At 35.6% G+C, this 22994-nt stretch overlaps 1 protein-coding gene across 9 annotated transcripts in view; it reads right to left on the minus strand.

Annotated features, from left to right (window-relative positions):
- Nucleotides 1-22994, minus strand: part of LOC139977877 (uncharacterized) — a 221559-nt gene that overhangs the window by 184828 nt on the left and 13737 nt on the right. For all 9 annotated transcript variants that reach the window (XM_071987580.1, XM_071987579.1, XM_071987576.1 and 6 more), the window contains exons 2-7: nucleotides 22690-22769; nucleotides 8440-8556; nucleotides 5536-5811; nucleotides 3407-3544; nucleotides 1805-1900; nucleotides 496-612 (exon numbers count right to left, since the gene is read on the minus strand). In XM_071987580.1, coding sequence (XP_071843681.1) covers nucleotides 496-612; nucleotides 1805-1900; nucleotides 3407-3544; nucleotides 5536-5811; nucleotides 8440-8556; nucleotides 22690-22769 — 824 coding nt within the window. The remainder of the gene's footprint in view (nucleotides 1-495; nucleotides 613-1804; nucleotides 1901-3406; nucleotides 3545-5535; nucleotides 5812-8439; nucleotides 8557-22689; nucleotides 22770-22994) is intronic.

Here is a 22994-nt window from a genome sequence, read left to right on the forward strand (position 1 = left end):
CAGGGAACAACTATACCCTCTGTCCTATTAATGCAAATCAACAGGTGACTTGAACAAAAACAAGGGCAATGGTATACTGAACAAATGAATTCATTATGAACATTTCCAAATAAAACTATTTACTTGTATAGTCATTTAATACAATTTCTGCAACAAAGCAAGGCACTAAGCAGAACAGTATACCAATGGTCTCTCTTTCCATTTCTCTGTGGTTTACAATTTTTACAAAATAATTTCACAAATTTATAACTTTGCAATACAAGAAGCTACATTGTACTATTCACATAGAAATGCAGAAAATTTCCACCACTTTTACTAGTCAATCAACTTCAGTTTTCAGATTATCCCTTAAGTGACTTAAATCACATCACCATTAGTATAATTTTATTCCCACCTCTCCAACCCCCCCCCTGTCCCCTCCACCCTCCCTATGTAAAAACGAATCTCAAAACAAGTTTCAAGGGTTACATGGACGAGCTGACATCTGTGACTTACCCTCACAGCTCTGTTTATCAGCAGCTAAAGTGAATCCAGGACCACATTCACAGCTGAATCCACCCTCAGTATTGATGCACTGTTGGTCACAAGTTCGACTCTGACACTCGTTGATGTCTGGAATAGAAAGTTAGAACACCTAGAAAATGGTCGCTACTCAGGTCAGCTTCATGACCAGTTATTCTTACTCTCACCTCTTCCCCTTGTTGCCATGTAAGAAATTAAAACAATGGAATTGTAATCATTTAATCGGTTGACTTTTTAACCCTTCAAGCCTATACAGAAAGACTGACTACAAAGATCTCAACAGCAACCTTCCTTCTTTTTCTTTTTTTCCTTTTTTTTTTTCTTTTTCTTTCTATTTTTCTTCTTTTTTTTTTTCTTTTTTTTTTCTTTTTTTTTTTTACTTTTTTTTTCCAACTTTAAATCTTTAATGCCATTTCACCTCAGATTATTGACAGTTTCAGCACTTCATCTCCTTTTACTACATTTTAATAGTGCCTTTAACAGATAATTGTTTTGATACTTTTGATCATTAATTTCTTAATTAAGGAAACGTTGGTGGCAACCTTAGCTTGGAACCTCGTTTTCTTTCATGGTTCTTCAGGTGAAGCAGCTTTAAACGAAGTTTCCATGTTTTGAAAATGAACAGGTTCATGTGTTTCCTTTTTGACATGCACGGAATTACTTAAACAGAGTTTCATCAAACCAAATACTTGGAAATATACTCTACTATACACCAAAGACTAAACTAAATAATGGAAAAATTATGGGATCATTTCTTTATACAAAGCACCTTTAAATGCCAGGTATAGTTTCAGCATTACTGACCAATTAATAATGTATTAGCCTAAAGCACTGTCCCAAACCATGTTGAACAGAATTCTGCAAAGAGATATTTGATGGAAACACTTTCCAAAATTCCCATCCATATAAACCCTTGTGGAAATACTTTTCTCTTCATCCTCTCTAACTTGTAAGAGGTTGGTTAAAAGTCTTAAAATCAATCAATTGGAATAGGTTAAGTCATTTTTGCAATTAGAAACAGAAGTTTTCTGTTATCTGTTTTTTTTTTTTTTTTTTTTTTTGGGGGGGGGGTTCTACTCCTTATTGTTATTTTATTATTTTCACTTAAATTTTTCTATAATTTGTTCCATATTTTTATTTTTATTATTTTTTTTTTATTTTGTATTATGGGTACAAAGTTTCAATACTGAACCAATAGCGATAGCCTTTTAGAGAATTTGTTTCTTTTTCACAATTTACTCATTCTTGAGAGAAATTGTTTGAGACATTGACAAGTACTCACCAGTACAAACTGGACCACTTTGTCCTTGTTGTATTGCAAAGCCAGGAGGGCATGTGTTTCCAGTGGGTCTTACTCCTCCATCACAGCTGTAGCAGCCTATCATCAAGAAACAATATTAGCATGAGAGTCACATTCCGATCGAGAATTAAAGGAAGACTCTCCCACTCCCACTCCCCCCTCCCCCTCCCCTCATGACTATGTGCCTGTTATGCAGTACCTTTATATCACTTCTTCATTGCTTCCATGTTATTTTATACGGTATTCAGTTAAAAAAGCTGTTACTCCATTTAATACATTAAAGGAATGCTGTATTGGCGCCAAATATGATAGATATTCAAATATGGTCACCTTTGGTAAAAATTCTTAAACTGTGTTTATTACAACCTTAGAGGAAATTTTCCTCACCGGGACAGTTAGTCATCTTGTGTGTTCCATAAAAATGTCTGAAAACAATTTGGACAGTAAAGACCTCCAGTAAAGTACTTTTTGAAACTTCTAGCAATTATATAGCATGCTATAATTTGGGGCTTTTACTGACTACCTTTAAAGAATCACTTGATGCTGTCGGATGCTAGAATCTCATAATAAAAAAGTTAACTAGCCATAATGTGGAGGAGGGGTACATTTGTTTCATCTTTACAAAAATTCTTTTTCTTTTTTACCTTTTCTTTACTTTTCTTGAGTGGGGAAAGGGGGGGGGGAAGAATTTGCAGTAAGGAAGCAAAATTCAGGTAGAAAAAAAGTTATAAAAAAAATTTCCATTTGTGATGACTTTTGGACATCTTCATTCTTTTCCATGCTTGGAATTTGATTTTCAAATTTCAATGACTTTTTTCCATGTTTCCCATGACTACAGGAACCCTGCATGCAAAAATATGTATGTATGTATGTATGTATTTTAGATCTTCCTGCAAGCAGGAACTCGCGAAGAAGCCTCATTGGCTTATCAAAGCCGCAAGCTGACCGAAGAAAGTCTCTTACATTCATATTTAACCTCCATGATTATAAATTGTTAATTCTGGGAGTGAAGCATGCAGGGACCTTTCACCTTTACAAAACTCTTTTCCTTTTTTCCTTTTTTCCTTTTTTCCTTTTCTTTATTTTTCTTGAGTGGGCAAGGGGGGGGGGAAGAATTTGCAGTAGGTAAACAAACCTCAGGTAGAAGAAAAGTTTTTAAAATAATTTCCATTTGTCATGACTTTTGGAAATCTTCATTCTTTTCCATGCTTGGAATTTGATATTACAAATTTCAATGATTTTTTCCACGTTTCCCATGACTACAGGGACCCTGCATGCAAAAGTATGTATGTGTGTATGTATTTTAAATCCTCCTGCAAGCAGGAACTCGCGAAGAAGCCTCATTGGATTATCAAAGCCGCAAGCTGACCGAAGTTAGTCTCTTAGATTCATATTTAACATCCATGATTATGAATTGTTAATTGACAGTCAACAACTCTGTAACTGGATGATGTTCATTAATCTGGGAGTGACTCGAACCGGGGACCTTATGATTGAAAGGCACCGGCGTTAACTACTGAGCTAACAAAGCTAACAAAGTGAGGATGGAATTAATATTTCATTAACAATAAAATTAATATTTACCTGTTCTGGCACATGTTTGACCGTTGCCTGTGATCTGATAGCCAGAATTACAAGAACATCTGTACCCACCAAGATGGTTCTGACAACCCTGTTGACAGCGAAAACGAGAATTTGACTGCTGACGACATTCGTCAACATCTGAAGGAAAGGAAAAGAGGGGTAAAAAGTTAAATTTTAGCCAATTAAATGACCGCTGAAGACTTCAAGCAGATTTCAAGGTGAACATTCATGAAGGAAGGAAGGGGTAAAAAGTAAAATTTTAGCCAATTAAAGGACTGCTGAAGACTTCAAGCAGATTTCAAGGTGAACATTCATGAAGGAAAGGAAAGGGTAAAATGTTAAAATTTAGCCAATTAAATGACCACTGAAGACTTCAAGCAGATTTCAAGGTGAACATACAGGCTAGGTTAAACTATCAAAGGTTGGCGGTAGATCTACAAAATCCCCAGGTCCTCTGAAATTTAGATCATGTCATCATAAAGATGTAAGTGGCAATATGATTTTATATAAACACCTACAACCAAAAAAACAAGACAAAGAAAAATATTTATTGCATTTTTATTAGATTTTTCCTTTTGTCTTGAATGAAAGCAGTAGGCCTACACTTCTCTTCACTCAAGTAAAGCCTGACCAGTGCACTTGGGAGTCCAAATACTTCAAAATATGATCAACTTTGAACATATCGCCACTGCAAACTGACGTAATAAATAAGACTGGTACCTTATTGATTACTTCAAATAAATTTGACCAGATTAATACAGGTTAATAAGGCTAGGCCCAGATACAACCACATTGTAAGGCTACTGTATCTATGCAACCTTACATATTTTTTTTGAAATGTCAAATTTTTGCTCAAGTTCAAAAGGAAACATCTGTTGGTGGGCCATAAGTTGTGACACTCATGTGACATAAAACTATTAATATCTTTTTCTTTGGTATTCATAAAGCAAGAGCTGTGACATAAGGAAAAATTCACTAGTGACCTCACATTAAAACCTGTTCCCAACAATCTCCTGAGAGGGTGAGACATTATTCCTGAGGGAGACAACATTCCCATGTTCTATTAATAACAGAGGTATGGTAAACTCTTCTCACCAAATCAATGAATGTTGCACTAACGAATTATGTCTCTGATTGTGGTTTTGACATAAGTTAAAGGAAAGTTTTAAAAAAGGTCCTCACAGAATCAATGAATGTTAAATTGAGAGCAAGTAGATTTGTCCTGCCATTGCATAACTGAAGAACTCAGGACTACAGACACATTTGAACACTCATTAAAGAAAGGGGGGGGGGGGGGGTGGAGGAAGCACAAAGAAGTACTGTATTACTCCAGTGGAAACAAAAATCAGTGACATTAAAAAAAAAATGCCACCATGAAAACAAAGATTATTAAAAATCTATAAATAAGATGCAAAATCCATTCCAAAAGAAATATTGAATCAAAACTGCAGTATGAAATGTTTAACAATAAGTTAATGAGGGCAGTATTGAAGGACTAAGCATGCATAGACTCTGGATGTGTGACCTGATTAATTCACTCTGGCTTCGGCTTTGAGTACAACGTTTCTGCATGCTGCTGTGTTGGAGGAATCTAACCATAATAGTAATTAATTACCAACTTTGCGATCTGCGTTATGGTTAGCGCCGACTTCGCAATCTGCAGTACCCTTAAAACATTTCAAGGTCGGTTTAAGAGTGACTCCATAGTTTTCCCTTTGGGGAAACCAAAAGGTGCTGCAATTTTTGTTTAAGTTTGTGGCTATTATAGCAAATCTAGCAGATCTTGTTTCACTTTTAGTGTTTAGTCGAACTATAATTAAGATATATGGTAACTTGTGTCCACAGGTGTTACTTGGAGGTGACTTTGACCTTCTCTGGATTCTTTATATATCTACAACTTTTATCATTTTACTGTGAATTAGAGTAAATATAGACACCTTATGTCTTTTTCTCTCTTGGAAGAATTTTTCCCTCACTGAGAAACTCTTCTAAAACAGTCTAGGGAATAATTCTGAATAACGAGCAATTCTGGCAACCCCCCCCCCCCAAAAAAATGGGGAAGTTCTTGCAAATTTATCGCGCTTACATTTAAAGGCGATACATCTGTTAAATACTTGAGCTATCTATACCGTAACATCTCTTTCCATCGCTCCCGATTCTGTATCCGTTGGGGCAAGTGCAGGTGTACCGTCCAGAACGAGTCATCACGCAGCTATGCTGACAACCTAACTGTCTGCAGATACTGGCTGCAGAGGAGCCAGAGTATGCCTGGGAGGTACTACCCGCTGCCAGGGGAACATGTCTGACCGATGATGCTCCACTCGTCTGGTAACTTCTCACTACTGTAGGGAAGTACTCTCTGCTGGAGGATGAACTTGTCCTTGTGCTTGTCCTTGAACTGCTCCCTGGAATAACAATAAAGAAAACTTACAAATTTAAAAAAATCTGTTCAGGTTTTTATTTACATTAATCTTTGACTCATTTAGTGGTCAACCCCTTTTCCTTGCACCCACCCCCCCCCCCAAAAAAAAAAAATTATAAAGATTTTCAAAAACTTGTGGAGGTGCTGTACTAAGTACTGACTGTAGGCATGATATCACAGGTTGGACGAAATGAAAGTTTAGTAGTTAATCAAACAATTTATCACACCCTACCAAATTTGAGTTAATAGAAAACCCACAAATCCCTACCCCCCCCCCCCCCAAATGAAAGAATTTATTTTTTCTAGACATATAGCTGTTTCAAACCAAGCTATCTCACTTTCACAACTTTGTCCAAATTTATCACATTAGACTTAGGACGACACTATTGAATTAGTTTTGGGTGGACTGAGAGTACTAGGGGGTCACTTCCAGATAAAAGTTTATTTTCCATTTTTTTTTTTTTTTTTTTTTTAAATCTTTGATTATATCCATCTTCCTAAACTGTGAATGACTGTTACTGTCAGTCAGACAGTTCTATCAACCATGAATTAAGTTATCAGGAAAGTAGGACTCAAAACTTCAGAAGGAGAGTGCAAAGATGGGTCACTTGCACACAGAAAAGGTGGATGCACTCTTACACAGGGTGAGCTTATGAATTTTTAAAGACAGTTACCAATGGGTAGATCATTGCAGTAGAAGCTCAGTGAAAGAATTTATGACTAATAAAGCAAACTTCATTGACTGGTTTGAAGAACATCAGGTTGATTAATATTGAACACAGAGTGACAGGTGTGGAAAAATTAAAGGTATGAACATCTCCCCGAACATCTCACATTCTGTACCATGCTCTGAACCCCCTCCTCCATCCCTCCTCCACCCCTCCATCCTCCTCCCATCCAAGGGGATACATACAATAATCAAGGACATGTATATTAATAGATAAAAGGGACCAGCCCCCTGAAATCAGAACAGGGAATTGAGCACTGTGGTTTAAACAGGAATATAATATAATGTATAATTTAAGAAATGTATCTAACAATTTACAGAGTATCATGTTTGACAATAGTTTGAACACATAAACAGGATTTTGACGATATTTCTATGAATTCATGCAATAATTGTGCAATTATCACTGATATATACTGTACAGTACTGTACATTGATCATAAAACATAAAATTTGGTTTTTGCATTTTAATTTTGATCACTGCTGGTGTCATTTTTGGTGGAATAGAGTATTTGATAGACTAGCCTACTGTACATAAACTATGATTATACGTATTAAAGTATTTACGTAATCTCCAAATTATGCCTGATACTTGATAAACTGACAAATGATCAATATATACAGCTTTAAAGTACTTCTGTAAAGATGAGCCCAATCTGTTCATCCTTCCTGAAGCAATTAATATGGAAGGGGGAGCATTTGGGTAATAAACGAGACATCTATGAAGACAGATGGGAAAGAAGTGAGAGCCAAGTCAAAGGAAAATATTCAACAATTTCTCAGACAGGTAAACAGTTTCTTTAACATCAAAGTTGGTAGCCCTAGAACAAAATTGTTCCTAAGATGTGATTTATCAACAAATGAAAGCTATTTTGCCATGGAAACAAAAACAATGTCTCCATTTATAAACTGTCTCTAAAGTCAACTCCAGTCATCCACATGATATGTTTATGTCACATGGTTGCCATGGAAATGGACCCACTTGGGTTTTATAAAAATCCAGTAATCTAACTCCAGATCTGAGAGAATCCACACATGACATGAATATATATCCTATATTTAGCTATGATTGAAAAGAATTGTTTGTTTCATTCCCATCATGCAATTCATTCCATATATAGAAATTGCGTATATATATATAACAATGTAATCTTCCCACGCACATGAGATTGATTTCCAAACATTTTAGCTGTGACATATCTTACCTTACCACCCTCTCCATCCCTACATCAACCCCAGGGTCCCTGACACCAAGGGGACAGGGCTCCCCACCCCCACTCCCCCGGGCCCGCTAATACATTTTACTACAATGACTTTGACATGAGCAGGATACTGCCAGAAAGAGCAATGACAACCATGCCCCAGCCCCTGCCCCCATCTCAAACTTGAGGCAGGTTCCCTTAATCCCACATATATATTGCTTGACTAGTAGCTGGTAATTATAACATACAGCCACAAACCTATTCTGTTAGCAACACATATATATACTGGATGTTAATGGACTGCCAGGTCTGAGATATGAAGTTAACACTTAGTGGATATGGAAACAATTTTTTTTCACAATTAGCAAAACAATCTATGCAACACAATTAATGAATATGTAAAGAACAAAAACTTTAATATTATAGTTTGCATTTATTGCAATGCTTTGAAATATATATTTTGTTTTGTTTCAGCTAAAGTACTGCCCTGATGACATCATCCATTCTGCTGTTGCCAGATGCAAATTTACAAAATATCACAAAATTTAAAAATTGATATCTTTACAATTTTACAAAATGCTAAATGTGGTTTTTACAATATATAGATTCAGATAATTGTCAGCAATTTTGTAAAGCAACCAACGTTTATAGCCACCAGAAATATCATTTCAGAATGACCTACCAGAACTTCGTCCTGGAATGCCCCTGGTACACTGTATTCCATAGTTGTTTCTTTCACAGTACGTACATGTATTGGGACCGCTACAGACACCAGTGCCACAGGAACCACTACAAACAGCTGCAATCAAATAAAATGGATATAATAATCTGATGAAGATATGGTAATCAAATACATAACACCATACTGTCAAAATGTTCAAATTGCTAAACAATTGTAAAGATACATGTACAGTTTATTGCATTTTACTACACTGGAACTATAGTCTTCTATGAGAGTAAAAAAAACATTTCAGAGACATTGAAATTGCTACATAATATTTGTAAGTATCAGAGCTGCATTACCACACACAACTTGTCCTAGATATTTATAAAATTGGTAAGGTATCAAAAAATTAAAAAAGTTAAAATTCATTTTGCCTCATTTTTGTTTGCATTTTGATAAAACTTTTATTTATTGGTAGCAATAGATCCCGCTATAATGCATGCAGTTAAACAAGTTGCTCCCTTAATTCTTGAAGGGTATTGTTCTTTACTTTCATTTTTAGGTTGGGTAGCTGTGGGGTACTGGGGTGGGGGGGTTGTAACTTTTCTCTATTTTGTCTGTCTTTGTTTCCTTCTGTTGAATAGGTTTGAATCAAATTAAGATACCAGTGAAGACATAGGTATCCCCTCAATATACAAGGCTAGCTTGCTTCTCTTGAAGAATATCTTGTTTATAGTTTAATTATGAAGCAATCAATAGTAAAACCACTTGATATAAATTATGCTGATATCCACTCAAAGTCCTCAAAGCAAAAGTTCTTGTAGACTAGTGTTTGGAACGTACGACATGTTGATATTCCCTATTGAGGGCGCCATATCGAGGGCGCTATACAAATGCAACAAAATAGCCAAACCAGCATACATTATATATGGTTTGCATGCATATACTATTTATTAAATTGTAAATATTAGTGATTGTATCAGTCGCCGTATATCTATTGTTGCCCGAGGCTATGACCACAGGCAGACAAATTTCTCCTGTAATACTGTAATTTAGGTAACCACTTCAAACAAATTGTAAATTAAGACTGGTAAACTACAATACCATTTTCTTACTAACCAGCTGTGACTGTCTCCCTATGATAAGTCATGGTTACCCACTAAGAGGTCCACCTTTGATCGTGCACACAGCACCGAATTGCCACAAAAAAAAAAAAATCAGGCAAACTTGTCACTTTTGGATTCAAGGCAAAACAAAAATGAAACAAGAAAGTGAATGGTTTATTAAATAATCCTCATGGAACTTGGTTAAAGTATTCTTGGTAGTTGGAAATGAACTTTCAATATATTAAAGTACATTTTTCATGTTTTTTTTTAATATAGATTTTGAGACGAGTTAAAGGTCTCTGTATAGACCCTAACTATAGCACGCTATCATGGAAGAGTTCTTGAGATCTCAAAATACGTGGCAGGCTCTGCAGACTAATTGGTAAAAAGAGTTCGGTTTAAGACCAAGGCAGGTTTATTACATAATCTTTTATGTAATAAACCTGTCATGGTCGTAAACTGAACTCTTTTTACCAATGAGTCTGCAAAGCCTGCCACATATTTTTTCTTGTATGAGCTGGTCTTTGTGTGAACGCTGTATGATTAACTACACTGTAGACACAAACATATTTCCACACAGTGTTTACACAAGGAGCCCTAATGGTGTTAAGAAGCTATGCAGGCTAATTGTAGAGCCTGAGGTCAATTTACGGTCGTGGCAGGTCGTTTACGTAATCACAAAACTTTCCTAGCTATGGCGTGCTATAATTGGAGCCACTAAAGCAGATCTTTACGACATGTCTGATTTTATAAAGAAACATCTGTAATTTAACTGCATGCCATCCATTTTGAAGGATCACAAGTCTTAAGTTGAGACCTCTATAAGCTCCAATAAGACATTTTTTTTCAAGTAGGCTTGGAACAATTTGCTAATTGGTGCTTTTAAAGTGTTTTTATTGGAAACTCCTAACTAACAAGAGGACAATTGAATTTAAGTGTACACAGCAACCTTTGAACCTTCACATTATTGTTTTTCAGTATTACATGCTAAACAACTCTCACGTTAAAAAGCTCAAAAAATGGTCTATCATCCACACATGCAGACTTTAACATATATATACACAGTATGCAAACTTGCTTTTCCAAGCTTGGACATTCGATCAAAATTTACAGAGATATATACTTAAACAATTCAGAAAAAAATTGCCAGTAAATACCAGCTTAATACCTGCATTTAATTCAATTCTGTCTAATATTAATCATAAAATTGTACGCATTTTACCCAATTTGTCTCTACTTTTCTGTCCAGATTTAACTTAGAAATATGTCTACTAATGTATGTGCCATCATTTAGAATGCCACAGCTATGAATACATTTTGCATCAAATTGCAAGTACATTATATAGCTATGAATCATAATGCAAACAGTTTATGCAGAACATCAAAAGGTCTATTGCAGCAGTCAATAGGCTTATACAATAGGCTTTCTACATGTTGTTTGCAACATAAATTGAATGTAAATAATTACTTTAGTGTCCATGGCCTTTGTGGCCTCCATAACTATTGTAGCACTGACCATGGCACAGGGGATGACCTTTACTTATAATTGTACAATAAACAATGTACAGTACTATGTGCAGTGAGCCTGCATATATACAGTGATTGACGGTAGCAAATAATTGGTAGTAGTTGGCATTATAGCTCCAGTCTTACATGTACCTGTCCAATTCCTGGTAATATTCTTTCAAAGGGAAATCATTAAACTAATACTTAGCGTGACTAATTTACCACAGAGGAAGTCTACCCAATGGCACACAGCCAATGCTCATTAACAGTTTATGTACGGATCTATACACATAGGTTTTTTTAATGTATAGTTATCCTATAAATATAAGCAACTAGTTTTAATCCCAAAGGATAGAAAGCCCAGGAAGTTGAAAGCACAGTTTATAAGCCTTCTGTTTACAGAGTACTAGTTAGCTGCTCCCTGGAACCAGATCCAAATGTGATGGTCACAAATGAAGTGAAGTGGGGTTGCAGGCAGTGAAATGATTGCCAAAGTTTGTGAAGTGGGTAACAATTATTTGACTAATTTTCTAGCATTTTTGGGAGCAATTAATACCTTAAAGCTTTAAGCTGTGATATTGCAACTCACTGTATTGTAAACATAGCTGTACAATTAATTAACTGTACCCAGTGGATGATTAAAAGTAATACAATATTCACAACATTCATAAAAGTTTGTTAAAAGTTCTGCATCACAGCTTTAATTTAATTATGCATCATGAGTTTGTCAGACCTGTCAACCTGTTTGACCCCAAAATAGGGAGAATAACATTTTTCAGGGCCAAAAAACCGGGAGAATAGGGGGAAAATAGGGAGGTTGGTAATTTTCAACTGAAATTATATAAATACTCCTAAATAAATAGTCTACAGTATGTATAACTGGACATGTGTACGCACACAGGACGTATAAACAAGTATTTACAATCGCGTATAAAATCGTTGACAAACAAATTGCCGCGTAAACACCTCATATAATCCCTGTACGAGTTTATACGCAGGTTATGCTATTGTGCTCAATGTATAGGGATTAAAGTAGCCGAAAGAATTAGTGAGATGTTTGAAACAGCCGTTTCTTAAATCGTAGTTTCAGACGTGATATTCACCTAGCATCGAAGAGGACGCAGGTTAAGTTTGTGCCGGCATAGAACTTAACTGTTTTTTGTCGTATACAAGTAGCCTACATGCGAACTGCACACATTCGGTACGCCGCATATACAAACAAGTTACAACTTGTGTATATTAAACTTGTGCACCATGGCATATGCACAGTGCACGCCGTACTACTGTACTGTATTCAGGAATCGACCAAGGCCAACGTACAATAACGACATTGGGCGAAGTCTGAGAACTGACAAAGCAGCCTGCTATTGGTTGAGAGTCCCGCACAGCACCGTGTCAGTCGTAACCTGTTTGTAAACAATGAATATATTTTTAGATTACACTTATCACGCGATAGGCATAGGACTAACTGTTGACTATTTTCAGAAATTTCGCAAGTGATGAAACATTAAAAAACCGGGAGAATAGAATATGAAACCGGGAGGCCGAGAGATTCGGGTAAAAACCGGGAGTCTCCCGGTAAAACCGTGAGAGTTGACAGGTCTGGTTTGTTGCACATGAAAATTTATGCACTTGGCAAGTTGGTATCAATTTTCATTGGAGACATACAATTAGAAATTAAGATGAATTCTGGGCAAATTTTCCACCCCTCAAATAGGAGATTACACCAAGGCACTATGTAAATTTATCAGCTTTATCTTCTGAAAATTTTCCACCCCCCCCCCGCCTCAAATAGGAGATTACACCAAGGCACTATGTAAATTTATCAGGTTTAACATCTGAAAATGTTCCACCCCTCAAATAGGAGATTACACCAAGGCACTTTGTAAATTTATCAGGTTTTACTTCTGCACACCGCATACCTACTAACTCTGTGAGAACTATGTTTGTACTCATATGGCTATAATTGTCACATATATAAGCTATTATCATGATGCAGTATACCCCTTTAACACCTGAAGTTTGCTGATGTTTACACAACAGCCATTGTTTGCTATTGTTCACACCTAGTACTGCAGACCAGAAAAAAATCTTAAAATCTTGTGCAGCCATTAAAAAATGCTGAGGTGCTAAAAGACAACATAGCTTGTACTTACATTATCCCTGATTGACCACCTGGAAGGGTCACCAATTTTAACAAGCAAGGTTACCAGCTTGAAACTATTGATACACATGGAAACTCTTCAAAAACCAGTAAACCCATTAAAACTTTGAATAATAAACAAAAATTGTGACCTAAAATGTATGTATACCACCTGTCTCCACACAAGCTCAAATCAGAGAAATTTACAATTTCGAAAAATTTCATTGACTGAGTAATGTCCGTACTATTATTTCAAATAGCAACTAGTCAATGTACAGTAAATATGTATGTATGTGTATACATATATGTGTATATATATATGTGTATACATATATGTGTACATACATCTATATGAGTACATTAATATATATATGTGATACATGTGTGTATATGTAAGTGTATACATATATGTAGGTATAACTATACAGTAACTTACAGCATGTTGATACTCGAGTTTCACACCTGCAGTGTGCAGGGATCATAACCTTGGGTGTGTGTGCAAATATCAGGGACCAAATATCAGGGACCAGAATTCTAATAGCAGCCACTCCATACACATATCTTCCTTGCTGCATAGTGTGTATATGTTAAGGCCAATAAATATAAATTTGAATGTGTACTGTATGCCCTGACCACACAGATCTAAAAAAAATTATGTAATTACTTCTCCTAATTTTATTAATAGTCAAGTTATAACCATCATCATCATGCAAACTATGCAATTAACATCTTTTTGTCTAATTCGAACAAATATTCTCCATCAAGTATGAACAGTAAGATCAAACACACATGTATGATCAAACTGCACATAAGAGATATTTGTTCTGCAAAATTCTTGCAAAATTAAAGGAACCCTTTTTCCATAAACTGTAAATTTAGGTCCATGAGTGACAGTTAATTGGCACTAGCAGTAGTGTCACAATTATTTTCATAATTAGTTCATAAACATTTATAAGACAACAAAATATGTTAACACATGCGTAGGCTACTCAATTTCTAAGATCGTCATGATCTGTATATCGGATTAACCCCTCCCCCTCTCTCTCTCCCCATCCCCTAAGAAAGCTAACTAGAATTGCAATTTCATATAATAATGGTCATGAACCGGCATTTTACAGCCACCATCATCAGTGTAATATGTTAACTCTATAAATAGTGTACCGATACCTGTAATGTGCAATTGGCAAGTCTGATTAGTTGAATAATATTACCACTCAACTTCCAATACGGTCTGCGAATGAGAAACTCCAGGAAAATAAACTTTTAAAAATATTTTACCCTTTTAAAATTTAGAGGCATGATAGTACATAAACACATTTGGAGGCATATAAGCTTTATGGTTAAAACCATCAATGTTCCATATTAATTGGAAGTATACTTTAAAGTAGTACTGTATCTTGCAATATCAATACCACTGATCTACTGAGTATAACTCCTTTAATAACACCCTGCAAGGATATTTTTTCTTATTTTTTTTCTTATTTTTTTTCAGATCATAGTAGTCTACTGCACCTTAAAGGGGTATTCCCTTGGCTGAAATGGTTAAAATGTTTACATCTTTCTACAACCTTGTGGCATTTTATATACCAAAAATATGAACTTTTCAAATGTTGTCATTATTCGTTAATTATTCAATGTATAGACAGGCAACAGTAGGGTGAAGGATTTAATCACAGCAATTTAGCTCCTGATAATGTTTAATGAATTGTCTTTATATTATCACTTAATTAATACAAAAGAGTTCCATTTTTGAACTTTTCAACTGACCATCTGCAGTATTCAATATGTTTTCTCTTTCAGATAAGTGTTACATTGTATGTCACAGGAATATTCCCTTTAAGAGTATAAAGTTATGTTTATATACCAGCTAAGTACAACACACATACAGTACAAATTACAATAAATACAATAGTACTCATCCCAGTCTTTCATATGTATCACATTTCATTTGTAACATACGGTATGTAGGAACCTTTGGAAAATAATCACATTCTTTCTCTAGCTGTAGCCTACAGTCTGTATGATATGAAAGATTGTTGTCCTTCACATATCATCTATTAACTATATTATCCTAAAAATGCCTAAGGTGGGTCAACAGATAGTCCAACCTTTAACAATATATAGATACAGTATACACATCAATCAGAAAATATACAAAGATTAGAAGAAAACACAAAAATTGCTACAGTAGATTTAAACAAGTTTTTGAACCTCAGGCTGGAAGTTATTTTTATGTGAAGTATAATTTTTTTTTTTTTTTTTTTTTTTTTTTTTTTGATCCAGCTCAGACCAGTGAAACAGAATTTCAAGTAAAAATTCACAATGGTTGGATTATATTTTTAAATGGTTTAAATATTTAATTTTTTAATTTTTAATGATAATAATATTATGTCTCAGTAGGCCTATTAAATACTGTTATGTAGATATTAATCTATCATCAAGCATCATCAATAAATGCATGGGTAAGGAAAGCTACTACCTTGTGATGGGGGGAAGGGGGTTGGGTCACTGGGTAGGGACTGGGTGGGGGCTGGAATTTATATTTATCTGAAGCATTATTTATTTTTTTTTTTATTGATGATGATGATGATGATCCAGCTCAGACCAGGGAAACAGAATTTCAAGTAAAAATTCTCTACATGGTTGGATTATACTTTCAAATGGTTTAAATATTTAATGAAACTGTTAGGAATAGGAATAGGAATATTACTAGTCTCAGTAGGCCTATTAAATATACTGTTATGTAGTAATTAATCTATCATCAAGCATCATCAATAAATGCATGGGTAAGGAAAGCTACTACCTTGTGATGGGGGGAAGGGGGTTGGGTCACTGGGTAGGGACTGGGTGGGGGCTGGAATTTATATTTATCTGAAGAATTTTTTTTTTTTTTATTGATGATGATGATGATGATCCAGCTCAGACCAGGGAAACAGAATTTCAAGTAAAAATTCTCTACATGGTTGAATTATATTTTCAAATGGTTTAAATATTTAATGAAACTGTTAGGAATAGGAATATTACTAGTCTCAGTAGGCCTATTCAATACTGTTATGTAGTAATTAATCTATCATCAAGCATCATCAATAACTGCATGGGTTAGGAAAGCTACTACCTTATAATGGGGGTTGGGATGTTGGGTTGGGGCTGAGGAGAGCAACAGACTGCCTATACAGGGGTCACAAGACACCAGCAGAGCCACTGTAGGCAATGGCTCCACACAGCACTGCTCTCCACATTGCAGGCATAGTGCCACCACAGCACACTATTGCTTATGATTCTACATATCGATCCTTGAAATCTGTGTTGCCGTCCTCTCTGCAGATAATAAACTTCAAGCAAACAAATTAGGGGACAAAGTCAGATCTGTTAAAACATTAATATTCAGATAGTGAACAAGCAATATGCAAATCACAAACATATCACAATCATGCTGCACTAAAATACAGAATCTGTAAAAAAGTTTCCAGAAACAAGGCCAACAAAATAATTGTCCACATGACAATATTCCAGAGCTTTTGCCAGGACTTCACGAAAGTCATTCACCCGGACTGCATGACAGTGAACAGGTTTTTCTCAGTTTCCCAACAGTATAACTTACAGCACCAAGCTGTCAGTTTTTTTATTTCCCTTTTTTTCTTCTCCAACCCAAGGTTTTAAGCATCCCTCTTTATGAGACAGTTTCAGAGATATTTAAAACCCTCATGTTAAACAGAAATAGTGTCAAGTAACAGAAATAGATTAATGTACCACAGGCTCTATATGATCCAGGGAATATGATGGTCACATATTCCAGATTCCACACTTTCTGGCCTGATGCATGGAGATACACTGTACATGTGTTTTATCTACACGCTTGGTATGACACCTAGGTCAAATATGAAGGGTATTTTTACACTCCCAAAGGATATAAACACAGGAAACTCACAAATTTGTGGGTGAATTCTAGATTGCACACACTGTACATACAATATTTTATAGACAATTATTAGTACTGCCCTATAAAAGAATGATACTGTAACATATTGGCAGTATGCCACAGCCTTGCCAACTAACACATTTGTGTTGTTTGTTTTTCTTTCTATATTTCCTTTTTGACCTTTGCCTAAGCTGTCTTTTGCTTTCTTTCAGTGGAACAGAGATGGGGGGGGGGGGGGTAAAACAGGGTGAGGAAACGGAGTGGAGACAGATAAGTCTTCTAGTAGCTTGAATACATTAGTACGATAATGTGTGGGCTTCCATTAAAACACCACATGCATGCAGTATACATGTAGACCTACAACAAATCACCCTCCTTCACCAATCACCCTCCTTCCCATATCAATAGTACTATATTACCTGCACATCACTGTACTGCAGCATCCTTTCAAGCATAATTTTCATCTGTAGCTTTATCATCAGAGGTACTCCCTCTACAGGTCTTTGAATTGACTTGACCTAGTTTAAAACCTAATTCAAGTTTAAGGAAATTAAAGGTAAGTGGAGTGCTGTTGGATGCATGTTATAGAAATTAACTCAAGATTGTCTATGGCAAACCATAGTCTTCATTTATTTTGTTCATATTTTTTTTTTTCACTTTTGTTGCTATAATTAACATCTAGGTATCATTGCCACTTTCTGGAATGAGTGTTATAAGTCATACAGTTATGATGAGTGATATTATACAGACAACCTGCCATACAGTGGTAATTGAGGGGGGGGGGGGGGCATACAAAATAAATTTATGACCCAATCAAGAACTGACACTCACAGGTACCACAAAGATCCTATAAATTATCTTTTCTGTTTCTTGCACCTGACCTTTTACTGCATTCATATCACAACATTTTTTTATTTTTTTTATTATTGTCATCTTTAATGAGGGTAGTCCTGCTCAGTGCAGAAACAATGCTTTCCAGAGGAGCCCTCAACATTACAAGCATTTTGAAACAATTTTTTTTTTTTTTTCTATCAGTTTTTCAAACAGACAGGGATAAGGAAGGGCAGGGTGGACTGTATCCAATATGCAATGGTGGACACAGGAGGAATTACTAGATTGACTAGTCATCCCCCCCCCCCTCCCCCCTTCCTACTTTGTTAAGCCTGTTTGTCATATTATTCTTTAGGTTTTCTCTTCTTTTTCCTCCTTTTTTCGGAGCCGTTCTTTCGTTTCTTTTGAGAATAATAAAAGTTTGCAACGTGTTTTGTATCTGCAATATCCATTAGACATACAGGACAGGAACTGAGCTGAAAACAGGGCTACCAAGAAGTGCCTTCCTTTACTCTTTCAGCAGATTTGTTGCCATGGTTATTACACTGGTAAGGGAAACTATACTGGCTGTATGGATTTGTCAAAACTTATACGGCTATTTGCCCTAATAATAACACTGATGTTTTTACCTGACATCTTCTCCACATCACTAGTACCATGAGATTAACTGTGTTTAATTTCAGTACTTGCATTAAAGGTAGTCAGTATTGGCCCCAAATTATAGCGCTCTAGAATCGCTAGAAGTTTTCCGAAAATATAGATTGGAGATGGAGGGAGAGTGGGAGGGGTGATGGGGGAGTCCTCGTTTATAGTTTTATATTGTTTTATTTATTTAATTTCACTGTTATATTCTCTTATTACCGTTATGAAGTTTTCTTTTATTTGTAAAGCACTTCGAGCTTACTTTCAGAATAAGTGCTATATACATTTTATTTAAATAATAATATTTAGGTAATGTTCTACCCGTATACAACAGCAATTATAGAAGCCTGCTTGGCAACACAAGGGAAACCATAAATTGTTTTACAATATGTCAATTACTTTATCAGTCTATCGATCCATTTCTCACATTTGTTTTGTAATATAAAAATAGAAAAGCAAAACTGCAAAGTTTCTTCTAGTCTGTATTTTAGCAATTTTCAGTCAAACATATTCTCTACAATATTTTTGATATTAAACTACACACATTAAACACACCACTGTGTGCCTGAAAATGGGGACAGAAATTTGACTTTGCCCTCCACCCCCCCCCCCCACACCAAAAACCTAGCTATGCCCCTGCCTGCCACAAAGATTCTGCTGATTTGAAGAGCTCTGATATAATATCTGGAAACCATTTATATAAACACCCTAAGCTTCAGAGGGTTTTGCATCTCACATTCACACTGGTGCCTTTGGCACCGACTTGCATTACATACTATATTCTGTCCCCTATCTCCTCCTCCATGATGCTCTCGTTTCTTCTGTGATCCCCTCCCTCCCTCCGACTCCCTCTCCACTTCCAAAAGTTTCACCGAGGAAAATGATGATTCTGGCCAGTATGACATCACAGACCACCTGAAGTGATTGACTCCAGGGAAGAATCAAGTAGGATTTAGCCAGTCAAAATAGGTTACAATCAATCTGCACAACCATATCTTGAGTTAGTGATATTGAGATGGGTTTTTCAGCTACGAAAACAGTGTGGAATATTTTCATTTTCAATATATATATGTTACATTATCTGCCACCAGTATATTCCTTTTAAAAACCATTAAACTCATTAAACTGTTACTGACGCTGTATCCCTCGATTACCTTAAAACACAAGAAGCTTGAATTTCACAAAACAGAGCAAACCTATAAGGACCACGATGCAGTAACATGTCAAGTTAAATCTGTCTGTTACATGGATCGGAGAACCGCCAAAGAAAATTGGACACGCTCTGCTTGTGGGTGGTCTAGAACCCCTGTTGTCATGCAAACGATGAAATAATGTTCGCTGGAAATGTTTTCACCAAGACTGCATCAAGTTTCAGCCTATAATGAAGTAGTGATGAAAACTCTGCCTGTCTTAAAAATGAAAGCATTTTGTTAATAGTGATTCGATCAGCTCGCTATACAGTCTACGTTTATGAAAGAATGCGGGAAAAACTTGAAAGATTGACGGCACCTCTCTTACACTGGTTTTTACTTGTGCCTGTAACAAACAACAATTTACCCTTTGAGATCACTACCTTTGGATAATATTAACATAAATGTGATATGTTCAATGTGTATACATGCAGAAATAGACACAAAAAAAAAACAAAAAAAACAGTCTTTCCCACCAAGTCTTACTAGCTTTGATGCTTTGTAATTTCCTGCCTCCAACCTCCCCCTAGTTCTAACCGGCCCAACAACATCTCAAAAACTTTGATGAACTTCCATCCTCATATTGCTGGCAGGTCCCTTTTTGGCATGTAACACAAATAATGACAACACAAACATAGCAATTAATTTACACCTCAATATGGATTCCCTCTCTACATATATAGGCTATGGCTACCATAAGAATGCCCTAGTTATGTTCACAGATTGTACTTACAAAGAGGTATACAACTGAATATCTGGAAATGCGTTTGTCTTCTGTTTTTAATACCAGGTTCAAACTGACATGTATATTGTACATACACCTTCACAAAATCATGTTTTGACTTATGTAAACAAAACCAACGTCTAACAACATATTACAGCAAGTACTGGGCAATGACCATCAGGAATCACGCCATATAGAACTACTCAGCTAAGTATACTTCCTTTTAATAACACTGATGGTGGTTTACTTTGCCAAGTCCACCCTCTCAAGTTTCCAACCCAAGGGTTACAATTTGGTGTTTTCTCACAGTATAAATATATGTCAGATTTTAACTTCTCAACTTCATCTAGACAAAACTGGCGGATGAAGAACTGACAAAAAGTCACCACAAGTGCAAACTAAACTTCCACCAGGAAGTGAGAAAAAAAACAAAAAGTGGTGGAATGAACTGACTTTAGTAAACTCCAAAATCTGGAAAAACTTGAGTGTCTCTGATTGGAAAAGGACAACCAGATGTTCTGGTGATGATAAACCTGTGTGTGTGCGTGCGTACGTGCCTTTATTACAGTTCATTTAATGTTCTTGGCTTGAAAATGGATTAACAAGATGTGACAAAATTCACCTAATATGACTTGGGGGGTTTAAACTCTCCTGGTATGGGACTCTGAAAGTTGGCAAGGGAACACGACAGATTAAATTGCTGTTCTTTTCTGTCTTGTTTCCTTTCTTCTTTGAGCTTATTTGTAGAAAATTGTGCATAGCAAGGCAGGGGTGTAATATGGTTCACAAAATGGTTACATTTCTTCATGATTGTAAAGTTAAGGTAACGTGAATGGAAAAAATTGCAAACATGACAGGATTTTTGTATTTGTAAACAGCACGATAGCGAACTATTGAACAGGTCAAATAGCAATGCTGGCAATTTTTACAAAATCAAGATTCAGGTAAAAATTTAATTATTTATAATAGGGATATTTCCTGAAATTTGATGCTATGTTTGGTTATTTCAAATTGATGTGCCTACCTTCTGCTAAAAATATATCCCAAAATTTACAAGGTTGGGATGCACTTTACGAGTGACAAGGCACGGTGGAACAATTAGAGTGTGCTGATGTTGGGAGGAGATATGTAAGCTAAGGAGCAAAATAAATCCACAAAGGCCGAGATCCTTAATTTCCTCACATATTTACCATTGATTTACAATGGCCTACATATCCTCACACAACCAGTGCACTCTAACTCTGAAGTGTTTAAAGATAAATTGTTATAAGTTTGCTTTAAATTTTAGACTTTAACACTTCTTTCCATTGAATGCATGACTAGTTCTTGTCAAGGGTCATTAACACCATTCAAGTAACTTCTACCACAGTTACATCAACTTTTGTAGATATTTCAGGGGGTAAAATGAGAAGGATTTAGCTTGACCATAAACTGACCAGTAAACAGGAAGTTTCTCAGAGCTATTAAACTAGTTACTGTGTACATAGACATATCACAATGGGTGTAATAGTATGGTAAATCCTGGATTTAATAGACCAATTAAGGGTGAACCTTTCATTATTGTGCAAGTTACTGAACATGTATCTTCACTTAATTAGTTTCATCAAGGCTGTACAATAATGTTATGTTCCTGTTGTTATATAAGGAGTTGAAAAGTTCATGAATATGAATTATAATCACTTGTAAACATGTTTACCTGAAACTCAAGACTTCATATATATTGCACATGAGCATCATCCTGCCCTTGGCTGCACTAACCATAATGTCCACACCTGTGCATACAGTTACAGTTGGAACAGTATGGTACATAATGGGACAAGCACACACATGTATTGCTGAAGCATTATACAATGTTAAATATATGTGAGATAAAACTGTACCTTAATTATACAGTACCTTTATGATATAAATTGAAGCACAGTTAATTACTTCAGGGAATAATCTCTTTTCTTCTCTTTTCAATTGTTTCTCCTTTTTTTTCTTTTCCTTTGTTCTTTTATTTATTTTTTTCTCCTGCATGATTTGTTTCCTCTCTTACCTCTTTTATTCCTGTTTTTTTTTTCTCTTCATATTCTGATATATTTTCTCCTGTTTTTTATTTTTATTTTTTTTTAAGATGTTGATATGTTTATATATATTTAACGTCAACCTCTGGTTCTAATGTGTCTGAAAAGTAGCAATGTTAATAAACAGACTTCAATACTTACGGATGGTACAAAGGCCACTGGTTGAAGATCTGGACCATCCTGGACAGCAAGAACCCTGCGAACGGCAATAATGTGCACCACTGAAAAACAAGAACAACTAGATTATTGAATAAATTGATTTTTGTGAGTAAGCAAAATGAAAAATAATTAAGACCAAATTTTAAAATTCAAATAATTTCCAAATAAGTCTCATATAGGGTTGGCAAATTTTGTTGTTAATTGATATGAAGACCTGTTTTTTGCAGGAATTTGCATGTCTTTATACTTTGGTACGACAGTAGTTCGGATTTTATGTAGAGTTAACT

Source organism: Apostichopus japonicus, chromosome 12, assembly GCF_037975245.1.
Source record: "Apostichopus japonicus isolate 1M-3 chromosome 12, ASM3797524v1, whole genome shotgun sequence".
Lineage (NCBI taxonomy): Eukaryota > Metazoa > Echinodermata > Holothuroidea > Aspidochirotida > Stichopodidae > Apostichopus > Apostichopus japonicus.